This window comes from Balaenoptera musculus, chromosome 5, assembly GCF_009873245.2.
Source record: "Balaenoptera musculus isolate JJ_BM4_2016_0621 chromosome 5, mBalMus1.pri.v3, whole genome shotgun sequence".
NCBI classification, from domain to species: Eukaryota; Metazoa; Chordata; class Mammalia; order Artiodactyla; family Balaenopteridae; genus Balaenoptera; species Balaenoptera musculus.
Genome location: NC_045789.1, coordinates 46,224,881 through 46,236,935, shown reverse-complemented (window position 1 = coordinate 46,236,935; position 12,055 = coordinate 46,224,881). Strand labels below are relative to the sequence as shown.

The following is a 12,055-nucleotide window of genomic DNA, read 5'->3' as shown; positions in this document are numbered from 1 at the left end:
GATTGCATTGAATTTGGAGATTGCTTTGGGTACTATGGTCGTTTTGACAATATTAATTCTTCTAATCCATGAGTGTGGAATATCTTTCCATTTATTCATGTCTTCAGTTTCTTTCATCAATGTCATATAGTTTTCATTGTACAGGTCTTTCACCTCCTTGGTTAAATTTATCCCTAGGTATTTTATTCTTTTTGATGCAATTGTAACTGGGATTATTTTCTTAATTTCTCTTTCTACTAGTTTGTTATTAGTGTATAGAAATGCAGCGGATTTTTATCTATTGATTTCGCATCCTGCAACTGTACTGAATTCATTTGTTCTCTTGGTTTTTGGTGGACTCTTTAGGGTTTTCTATATATAATATCATGCTATCTGCAAATAGTGACAGTTTTATTTCTTTCTTTCTGATTTAGATGCCTTTTATTTCTTTTTCTAGTGTTCTGTCATTGTTGAAAAGAACCTAGTATCAGCTCATTTCTAGTGACAGACTTCTAGATAATTCATACATCGGTAATAAGATACAACAGATTACAGCAATTTACATTTTACAAAACAATTTATAATATAAGCTGTCTCATTTAATCCTAATAACAATATTGTAAGGACAGGTTTTATTTTAGCATTTGAAAGCTGAGGAAACTAAGGGTCATTAGAGCAGTAATCTGCTCATGTTTCCATACCTGGTAAGCAGTAGAACCAGGATTTTAATACAAGTTTCTGACTCTGAGTATGAGATATTTAATTTAGTCTGTCTGTCTGTGTTATGGTCATGCAAAACAAGTATCATGGTAGTGTGCCAGTTTGGTTTCCAAGCCTCAATACTTACCTGAAAGCTTGAATAGGTGAAGGGGTTAACTATTAACCTTCTCCAGGACTTTATGTTAAATGATCCATGAACCTATTATACAGAGTAAAGGAAATGGACCTTGGGCCGACCTTAAATTAATTTATCTTGTTTCTGCCTAAGGTTCTTTTTTTTACTGTTGAGTGATTTAAAAAAAAAAAAATTACTTTGGACTTAACTTTTTAGAGCAGTTTTAGGTTTACAACAAAATTGAGAGGAAGGGGACTTCCTTGGTGGTCCAGCAGGTGGGACTCCGTGCTCCCAATGCAGGGAACATGGGTTCGATCCCTGGTCAGGGAACTAGATCCCGTATGCATGCCACAGCTAAGAAGTCCACATGCTGCAACTAAAAGATTCCTGCATGCCGCAACTAAAGGTCCCACATGCCACAACTATGACCCCGTGCAGCCAAAATAAATAAATAAATATATTTGTTTTAAATTGAGAGGAAGGTACAGACATTTTCCCCATACCCCCTGCCCCAACACATGCATAGCATAGCCTCTCCAGTTATCAACATCACTCACTAGAATGGTACACTTTTTACCAAGGATAAACCTACATTTGCACATCATAATCACCCAAAGTCCAGTTTGCTCTAGAGTTCACTCTTGGTGTTGTGCATACTATGGGTTTAGACCAAGGTATGGCATTTTTGCCATGTGGCATTTCCATCATTATAATATCATACAGAGTATTTTCACTGCCCTAAAAATTTTCTGTGCTCTGCCTATTCACCTCCCCCCACCTTTGGCAACCACTATTTTTATTGTCTTCCACAGTTTTACCCTTTTCAGGATATCATATAGTTGTACTCATACAATATGTAGCCTTTTCACATTGGCTTCTTTCACTTAGTAATATGCATTTAAGATTCCTCCTTCTTTTCATAGCTTGGTAGCTCATTTATTTTTAGTGTTGAATAATATTCCATGGTCCAGCTGTACCATAGTTTATCCATTCACCTACTAAAGGACATCTTGGGCTGCTTCCAGGTTTTGGCAATTATGAATAAAGCTGCTATAAACATCTGTGTGCAGGTTTTTTGTGTAGACCTAAGTTTTCAACTCCTCTGGGTAAATACCAAGGAGTGCAATTGCTGAATTGTATGTATAGTGAGAGTATGTCTAGTTTTATAAGAACCAGCCAAACTGTCTTCCAAAGTGGCTGAACCATTTTACATTCCCACTAGCAATATATGAGAGCTCCTTTTTTTTTTTTTAAAGGCGGGAGGGGCAGAGGGAGGAAGCCTTTTTAATTAATTAATTAATTAATTTACTTTTGGCTGTGTTGGGTCTTCGTTTCTGTGAGAGGGCTTTCTCTAGTTGCCATGAGTGGGGGCCACTCTTCATCGTGGTGCGCGGGCCTCTCACTATCGTGGCCTCTCTTGTTGCAGAGCACAGGCTCCAGACGCGCAGGCTCAGTAGTTGTGGCTCATGGGCCCAGTTGCTCTGTGGCATGTGGGATCTTCCCAGACCAGGGCTCAAACCCGCGTGCCCTGCATTGGCAGGCAGATTCTCAACCACTGCACCACCAGGGAAGCCCGAAAGCTGCTTTTGCTCTACATCCTTACAAGCATTTGGTGTTGTCGGTGTTCCAAATTTTGCCCATTATAATTGGTGCACAGTAGGATCTTATTGTTGTTTTAATTTGCAATTATCTGCTGACATATGATGATGGGCATATTTTCATATGCTTATTTGCCATTTGTTCCTTCTTTGGTGAGGTATTTGTTGAGGTTTTAAGTCTATTTTCTAATTGGGTTGTTTCTTATTGTTGAGTTTTAAGAGTTCCTTGTACATTTTGGATAAGAGTCCTTTATCAGATCTGTCTTTTGCAAATATTTTTTCCCAGACTGTGGCTTGTCCTCCTCTCATTCTCTTGACATTTTCTTTCACAGAGCAGAAGTTTTTAAATTTAATGAAATCCAGCTTGTCAATTATTTTTTTCATGAATCGTGTCTTTGGTGTCATATCTAAAAAGGTATCACCATACCCAAGATCATCTAGGTTTTTTACTATGTTATCATCTAAGAGTTTGTAGTTTTGTGGCTTACATTTAGTTCCATGATCCATTTTGAGTTGACTGTTGTGAAAGGTATGAGGTTCCTTTTTTTTAAAAGAGAAAAACTTTTGGAATCTGGTAGGAAAGAAGCCATCTCTTTTAGCAGAGTTTTGTGAGAGAAAAATTTAACTTGGACACATAATGAACTAAGGCAGCAAGAAGCCCAAGCCCTGACATTAACCCATGGAATAAGGGAGAACCGCTCATTTGGTTAATCAGCTAAGCTGAGACAGCAAACTGATATTCCTGACCCGAGTGCTCAAGACAAGCACAGTTGCTCTACAGAACCATCCAGAGCGAGGAAAACACACAGGGTGAATGGTGCCTACAGGAGGCATCTGACCAAAGAGGCAGTTTGACTATCTCTCAGAGAAATCAAAAACGTTGCTTAAAGAGAGGGCTAGACATGTAATTACTAAATTTTGATTATAAGTTCTTATGTTTGCTTGCAAAGCGCTTCACCCTCATGGTATATTTTGTTGTTATGTTACATGTACCAGAAAACAGCTTTCCTCACTTTACTTATAGAGACAAGGATATACCTTGGTCACACCGACAGCTGTGCGATATGACCAAAGCTGTTTAAGTTTTAGGGCCTTTCCTTTCCTCTTCTGTAAGGTAAGGATGGTGAAGACTCCCTGAGGTGGCCCCCCCCCACTTAAAAATAAAATCAATGTAAAACATTAAAAAGATAGAATTGTATTTTGCGATCATTTATTTTTATTTAATAAAGGGACTTCTTAACTTAGTTTCCAGGGACTTCAGAGAATCCTGAATCCACTGAAATTTATGAAAAAGTTTGTACTTTTGTCCTCAAACTCCCAAAAGTTAAGAATCATTGGTCCCTACCTATGACCATCCAGAGACCACAAAAGATTGAGCACAAAGAAGCAGATGCAATAACTTTGACATTTGACTGAATGACCAGAGCCATAAAACCTTCATTCTCACAGGGATACTATCTTCTCTCCTTCAGTAGGGCTATTTCTGGACTTCTCTAGGACATGGAATGTACCTTATAAAATTCAACCATATCTTTTAGATGTGTTCTCAAGGAAAAGACAAATCTAAAACCTGTTGGAATCATTACCAGGAGTCACTAAGTGATGGTTCACTTGGCTGAAGTAGAGGTCAGATTCCTACTGACTTGTTAACTAAGTCCATGAGAAAGTAGTGAAGGAAACCTGTTTCTTGTAACCAACCCATGTATAAGTATACCACACATTTAAAATATCAACAGTGCAGTTTTCTCAACAGGCACTGCAGATAAATACAACCATGAGTGGGTGGTGCAGGTGTTCCTCCAAACCTGGCTTTTAGTGAAGGGAAGGCGTGTTAAGATATAGGAAAGTGGAAATAAGAATCAAGGGTCTGGCAAATCTGCTTTCATTTCTCTCCAGTGATCAATGCTCACTTGGATGTCAGGTAATCCAGGGGAATAAAATCTTAAGGTCAATGTTTTATTCACAAAGGTGTCTTCCATTTAGTGCATCGTGCATAATGACCAGGTAAAAATGGGTCTGCTTACTTCCAAACAAATGACATTAGAATGATCTGTGTAGACATTTTCTATCCTTTTAAATAATTATTTTCTAATGAGACAGACATCATTTCTAACAGAGATATCCTGAAAAAAATATTTCTCTGGAACATTGGAAGAATGAATTGAATCTAAAATATTCCATAAATAAAAGCTTCTACCAGCATCACCTAAGAGTGCATATCTTGTATTACTATCCCTTCCACTAATATTTGTCAATATCACCTTGTTGTGAAAGTTGCTTCTTAGAATGACTTTGTTGTTATGGTTTTAGCTTTTTTGTTATTCAGTAGAAAGAGCTTTGTAGAATAGCTCACAGTATCTTGCTTGCTTACTTTTTCCATTTATAAGCATCTCTTCAAAGTGTTAAGGTAATCTAAAAAAGCTTCTGGCTACATATTTATAGAACTAGCCTACAGGTGACCAGACTACAAACTGATGTGTGTGTGTGTGTGTGTGTGTGTGTGTGTGTGTGTGTGTGTGTACTCTTTCTAGTTTCGGATGGAGGGCACACAAGTCCAGAGATGGCCCTCACCGTTCACTTACTTCGCATTGATCGGCACCCGCCAGTGTTCCAGGTTACAGCTCCACTGCTTAAAGTCAGCCCAGGAGGCAGCACTTCTATAGGTAAGAACTGGGAACCTGAAAGAAACATGGCTTTGGAAATGGAACCATATTTCAGTAACAGTCCCTGTATAAATCTCTTCACTGTTACCAAAAAGTAGTGACCTTCTCTTCCAGAAGTTGCAGGCATCTCATCCATAGCCATCCCTCTGCCCATTACCATGCATATGGAAGCAGCATGGAGAGAAGGAAATAAACCCTTCAGAAGCCAATGCTCAGTGATGGAATACAACACAGAATTTATTTTCCAGTCTCTAGGAGTTTGATTTGTTGCCATTGCTAAAATATAAAGTAACACAGAGCAGAGAAGAGAAGAGAGGGAAGTGGTTTCAATGACTGCTCTTGTTTTCTCTTTAGAAAGTAAAGAGTAACAGTAGGAGTGACAAGTCACCATAACCTTCAGAAGCTGTGAAGAGTTAGATTTGGCCCACCTATTTTATATGTGATTTTATTTACCTATTAGTATACTTACTTTTTAGACGTTTATTCTTTTACCAAGAACATCTTAAGAGCCAATAGTGGGTATTGTGATTTTTGTAAGCTTTGCTCTACACATCCTTATCCAGTTCCTACCTATGGGTATTGGCCTAAAATTACTTATCATCCAACTTATAAACAAGCCACAGATACAAAGATGACTGTCCCTTTTGCCCCACTCCTTCTCATGTCAGTGATAACCAGAGCAGCCATTGTTAAAATAACTTGGCTCTTCTGTAGATTCAGAGAAAGGAGGAGGGAAGAAATGATGAAAAGCAAACACAATTTCTTAGAGTATTTTCTGGAAGGAAACCTACCCAGTCAGTCAGGACTGACCTTTTCATGGGCTACCATTCCCTCATTTGTATGGAAGAAAAAAGGTATTCTGAATTCAGAACTACCTACTCGTAAGTTAACTTTTGGAAGAACCTACTTGTAATTTGGGAACTGACTGTATTATCAAGTTTTCACTCTTTTTTGTAGTTGATTCAAATTAGACAGCACTTTCTTCTACCCATCAGATTACCCACAACACGGCTTCCAGCTTGGCCTGGGGCTTTACTGTACCCAGAGTATACAGTTGTTAATGTACACATCCTCTCACTATGCTCTATTCTCCTGACTGCAGGACTTCAGTTGGTAGTAAGAGACACGGAGACAGTGCCTGAAGAACTCCTCTTTGAGCTCCGGAAACCTCCCCAGCATGGCGTGCTCCTTAAGTACACAGCTGGGTTCCCAGGGCCCATGGCCTCAGGTAGCTGCTCACTCTGTCATTGGCCTGCTTGGATTTCTTTTTTTTTTTTAATATTTTAGTTTTATTGTAGTATAGCTGATTTACAATGTTGTGTTAGTTTCAGGTGTACAGCAAAGTGATTCAGTTATATGTATGCATATGTTCGTTCTTTTTTAGACACTTTTCTCATATATGTTATCACAGAATATTGTTCTCGCATTGCAGTCGGTTTTATGTCTCAGGCAAGAAGTAAAGCAACATTGTGGGATAAACTATAAAGAGATACGTAGAAAGGAAAAACCTTTAGTGTTTAGTCCATTGGCTGTAGTATCTGGGACTTCTTTCTCTGTACCACTACCCACACCCCAAAACTATGAAGCTATTTCCTCAAGTTGTAGGTAAAATTTGTTGATTTCTGAAACCTGGAGTAAATGCATTTAGAACGACCTTACATGAGTTGTCAGCTGCCACTTTCCCATGGTCTGTTCATGGAGATAAATTTGTCTTCCTTATTTTGGTCTGTGAAGCTTCACAATATTTTAAGCACTGTGACTCTGAGAGTGTAAACTACATGTTTCTTCACCCACTAAAAAAGGGTGGTAATGTGCCCAGCTTTCCAAAATAATACCTATTGCGCTTTCCCTGATTATAAAGAATAATACATGCTGATTGTTTATGGAGTTCAGAATAGTGCAAGAACACAACTAAATCTAATTTTTAATAGTCGGCTCTCATATATTGAAGTGAATATTATCCCTTTCAAATTTGTCACCTTGGGATGCTGTATACTTATTCTGACAATCTGTATTTTCTCAAAACCTTTATATAATTCCTAATAGGCATGTAATAATGCATTTTTCTGAATATCTCTGCAGAGAGAGGGTGTCAAATCTTTGACCTTGAAGGTACATTGAATTTGTAAGAGCAACAAATAGGCACTTAGGAGTCACAAAGGCAGATTTTTAAAAAACTTACTGAACAAAAGAAGTATCGTTAAGATAGATTTCTGACTTAAAAGCTTTTGCACAGCAAAGGAAACCATAAACAAGGTGAAAAGACAACCCTCAGAATGGGAGAAAATATTGGCAAATGAAGCAAGTGACAAAGGATTAATCTCCAAAATTTACAAGCAGCTCATGCAGCTCAATATCAAAAAACAAACAACCCAATCCAAAAATGGGCAGAAGACCTAAACAGACATTTCTCCAAAGAAGATATACAGATTGCCAACAAACACATGAAAGAATGCTCAGCATCATTAATCATTAGAGAAATGCAAATCAAAACTACAATGAGGTATCACCTCACACCAGTCAGAATGGCCATCCTGAAAAAATCTACAAACAGTAAATGCTGGAGAGGGTGTGGAGAAAAGGGAACCCTCTTGCACTGTTGGTGGGAATGTAAATTGATACAGCCACTATGGAGAACAGTATGGAGGTTCCTTAAAAAGCTAAAAATAGAACTACCATACGACCCAGCAATCCCACTACTGGGCATATACCCTGAAAAAAACATAATTCAAAAAGAGTCGTGTACCACAATGTTCATTGCAGCTCTGTTTACAATAAATAGCCAGGACATGGAAGCAACCTAAGTGTCCATCAACAGATGAATGGGTAAAGAAGATGTGGCACATGTATACAATGGAATATTACTCAGCCATAAAAAGAAACGAAATTGAGTTATTTGTAGTGAGGTGGATGGACCTAGAGTCTGTCATACAGAGTGAATTAAGTCAGAAAGAGAAAAACAAATACTGTATGCTAACACATATATATGGAATCTAAAAAAAAAAGAAAATGGTTATGAAGAACCTAGGGGCAGGACAGAAATAAAGACGCAGATGTAGAGAATGAGCTTGAGAACATGGGGAGGGGGAAGGGTAAGCTAGGACGAAGTGAGAGAGTGGCATGGACATATATACACTACCAAATGTAAAATAGATAGCTAGTGGGAAGCAGCCGCATAGCACAGGGAGATCAGCTCAGTGCTTTGTGACCACCTAGAGGGGTGGGATAGGGAGGGTGGGAGAGAGACGCAAGAGGGAGGAGATATGGGGATATATGTATATGTATAGCTGATTCACTTTGTTATAAAGCAGAAACTAACACACCATTGTAAAGCAATTATACTCCAATAAAGATGTTAAATTTAAAAAAAGATAAATTTCTGGCATCCTAAGGGAACTATGTTAGGAGCATAACAGTCATAGCCGATTTTTTTACCATTATATTTAACCTATATTTGTGTAATTAATATACGAGTTCTAAAGATATTTGTAAAGTATTAGTTTTATTACTTTTTTTAGGCACATTACCACTAGCACCAGTAAATCACATTAACACAATGTTGAAAGAGAAGGCTTAGAATATGAATACAAAGAATAAATAAATTATTTTGTTTCATTATATAACATCAAACATGGCAGTCAATAATCTATGAAGAAATAGAATTGAATAAAACATCCAAGAAGACCAGTTCCTCATTTGTGCTTGTGGACTCATTGGGACCCATGGCACTAAGTAGAATTTCTCATAAAAAAGGTTCTGTGACCAAACAATTTTGATAAACTTTAATATTGAATATTGGAGATTCTAGAATTCTAATGAATCCTGCTGTTTAAAAATTTTTTATTTTAAATTTTGTTTAAACCTATTTTTCTTAGACATTTATGACCTTGACTTTTTTTTTCACACCACGCCTATCAGATCTATCACAAGTTAGTACTCTAGACTTACACAGTTTAGGTTTCTAACTTTAAATATATTTTTCAATTTCTAAGTGTTTTTTAATTTTAAAAAACCTTATGTTCTCAGTTAGAACAAAGATCTCTTACAGGTTTGTCTAGCATAATTTACCTTCTTAACTTTTTCAGTAAATCTTCAGTATCAAGATTAGATTCTAGAAGGGCTATCATAAAGAACAGAAGCATGTTCTTTATTCTCTAGAACGAAGAGTGATGAGTGAAGCTTAGAGGCAGATTTTGGCTCAACATGATTAAAAACTTAAAAGAATTTTACAGCTATCGTCAGTGGAAGTAGCTCCCTTGCAAATCAGTGAGGCTCCCACCTTGTGCCGTGTTGAAGGACAGGCTAAATAACCCTTTTGCAAGGGTAGTATAAAGGGAATCTTATATTGGGTGGGTGGTTGGACTAATTAGCTTACAACTCCCAGAGTTTGTAAACTCTGGGAGTTTATTATATGTACTTTGAAATCCTGAGAACAAAGGTGTTATGGAAATGAAAAGCGTTATTCCCAGAAGTAATTGGTTTTTTTGCAATTTGTTTTATTCTTGAAAGGTGACACTTTCACATATGAGGATGTAGAGGAAAATGTTCTGCAGTATCTACACGATGGATCCTCTGCCCGGGACGACAGCATGGAGATCTCAGTTACAGACGGCATCTCAGCAGCAACGGTGGATGTGAGGGTGGAGGTGTCACTGTCCGAGGCCCGGGGACCTCGGCTGGCTGCTGGCGCCTCTCTGAGCATCACCGTTGCCAGTAAAAGCACAGCTATAATCACTAGGTCACATCTTGCTTACGTTGTAAGTTCTTCCGTTTGTCTTTTTGTCCGCTGCACCCTCTGACTAGGCGGACTAGAAAGGGATGCCAGGGCTGAATATTTGGGCCATCAGGCATATGGCCGTAAAAGAACTTTTTTCTCCCCTTCCCTATCGTTCTACTCTTAGGAGTAGTTACACTCTTTATTCCAGCTGCTCCCACCTTCTCCCAAGCAGACAAGTGAATGAGCAGAACGTTGATGAAATCCCTGTTTGTAGGGATGGGTGATTGTCACCTGGAAATAGTGCCAGTGTCAAAAAGCCCAAGTCCCCATATTTTAAGCTCCATCGATAATATTTCAAATGGGAATTTTAGGAGAAGAGCATTTTAGAAGAACTCACCTAGCCAGTGACTAATAAGTAATGGTATTTCAGGGCCCGCTTTTCACCAGCGTCTGTCTCAGGTCCAGCTCTGGACAGAGTGCTGGCATGCTCCTGTGGCAGGATTCCTGACTCACCCTCCATCCAGTGCCCCAAGAGAAGCAGTGTGGTTCGGGGACTAAGGGTAGATTCAGGAACTCTGTTGTTGTTTTTTCCACCAATCTGACCTTAATTTGATAAGTGATCCTGGCTAAATTAAACTCATCCTCTTTCCTTGACTTCACCTCTGGAGCTAAGGATAAGGAGGATAATTAATTTTATTTTTCATTTAAGTATGTTGTAAACAGATGTGAACTCTCCATGTAAAAATAATAATGAGTAGTTTTGACAAATACGCTGAAAATAAGAATAATTGTCTGAATGGTAATCATTCTTAGTATTGAATTTTTCCTTTGCTAATCTTAAAAATTTCCACCAATAGCCTGGCCTTTTTAAAAAAAAACACTATATAGTTTTAAGTAATTCTTTTCTGAGCTGAATAGTCTGGCTACAAAATCTAGTCCTGAATAGTAGCATTAAGATAAAGCATTGGCCTGGGAACAATTGCTTCAGTTGCTTTTGCACAGATTTTCCCCTAAAATTGTCTTTTCTTAAATTATGGGAAACTGCGTTCCACCCTGATCCTTCTCATGGGTCTAGTATAGTTTCTGAACACCTTCGATTTTGTTTTTTAATTGATGGGTGATTCTTACCATAGATTATGGTCTTTTGAATCTTATGAAACACGAATTCATAAAAATGTATGTATACAGATTTAATCAGTAGATCACCAAGGCTTGAAAAATGTTTGACAGACCAAAATAGGATTCCAGGAGCAGTTCCTTCCCATCAACTGCATATTATAAGCTGCAGATGAAAATGCAAGCCCATTGGCAACTGAACATGTATTTTCAGAAATTGATTGAATGTGAATTTACCCACTAGAGTGGAAAGACTCCAAAAGAATTATCCTAGCTCACTGAAAGCATAGCATATTTTAAACACTTAGCTAAGTTATACACTAACTTTCTCTGACGGTTGTAGAAGAGTTTTGTACTTAATGTCATGGGGAAGTTTTTTCTAGACGTGCATAGTTAGTGAGTTTGCTGTGAACATCCAGAAAAGTTGGAAAAGCCATCTGAAACCCTGGTCATAAATGGAGCAGAATATAAAAGGATAGGAACAGGTCAGCCTGTTCTTAATTAGAGTATCATGAACTGCAAGAGGGTGAAGTGATGTCGGGAGAAGCAAAAAGCAAAAGTGGAATTCTGTGTGATTTGCTTCTTAATGGTGGTTTCCTGTACACAATTTGCTATGTACTGCAAGAAAACAAGTAAGGAAGGGGTGGTATGGGTTTTATAGTTAGAGTGAATGGGTTCTAATCTAAGCTCACCACTTTTACTAGCGTAATAACCCTTGACAAGTCACTAAACTCCCTAGGGCTCAGTTTTCTCATTTGTAATATGGAGAGGATGATATAAGATTAATCTTAAATAGCTAATAGATTTCTATGCACCAGCCAAAAATACACTAATTCAAAATAAGATACTATCTATAATAATATTACTTAACACATATTAGGTATAAATGTAACAAAATTGATGCTATGACTGACTATAAAGAAAATTTAAAGGAGTCTCTTGACAAAGTTTTAGAAATAAAAGGAGAATTTACCAGGGGGCCAGATAGAAGGTCAACAGAGTGATAGCATTTCTATTCATAAGCAAAAATAGCCAGTAAATGTAACTAAAGAGATGATACCACTTATAATAGTATCACAAAAATTATATTCTTTGGACTAAATCTAACAAAAAACAGACAGTACTTCTACAGGGAAAATTGTAATAC

The 12,055-nt window shown here is 37.7% G+C and overlaps 1 protein-coding gene across 5 annotated transcripts in view; it reads left to right on the top strand.

Annotated features, from left to right (window-relative positions):
* The window catches only part of FRAS1 (Fraser extracellular matrix complex subunit 1), a 445,822-nt gene that overhangs the window by 333,881 nt on the left and 99,886 nt on the right, over positions 1 to 12,055 (top strand). For all 5 annotated transcript variants that reach the window (XM_036852337.1, XM_036852339.1, XM_036852338.1 and 2 more), the window contains exons 36-38: positions 4,944 to 5,075; positions 6,178 to 6,303; positions 9,585 to 9,832. In XM_036852337.1, coding sequence (XP_036708232.1) covers positions 4,944 to 5,075; positions 6,178 to 6,303; positions 9,585 to 9,832 — 506 coding nt within the window. The remainder of the gene's footprint in view (positions 1 to 4,943; positions 5,076 to 6,177; positions 6,304 to 9,584; positions 9,833 to 12,055) is intronic.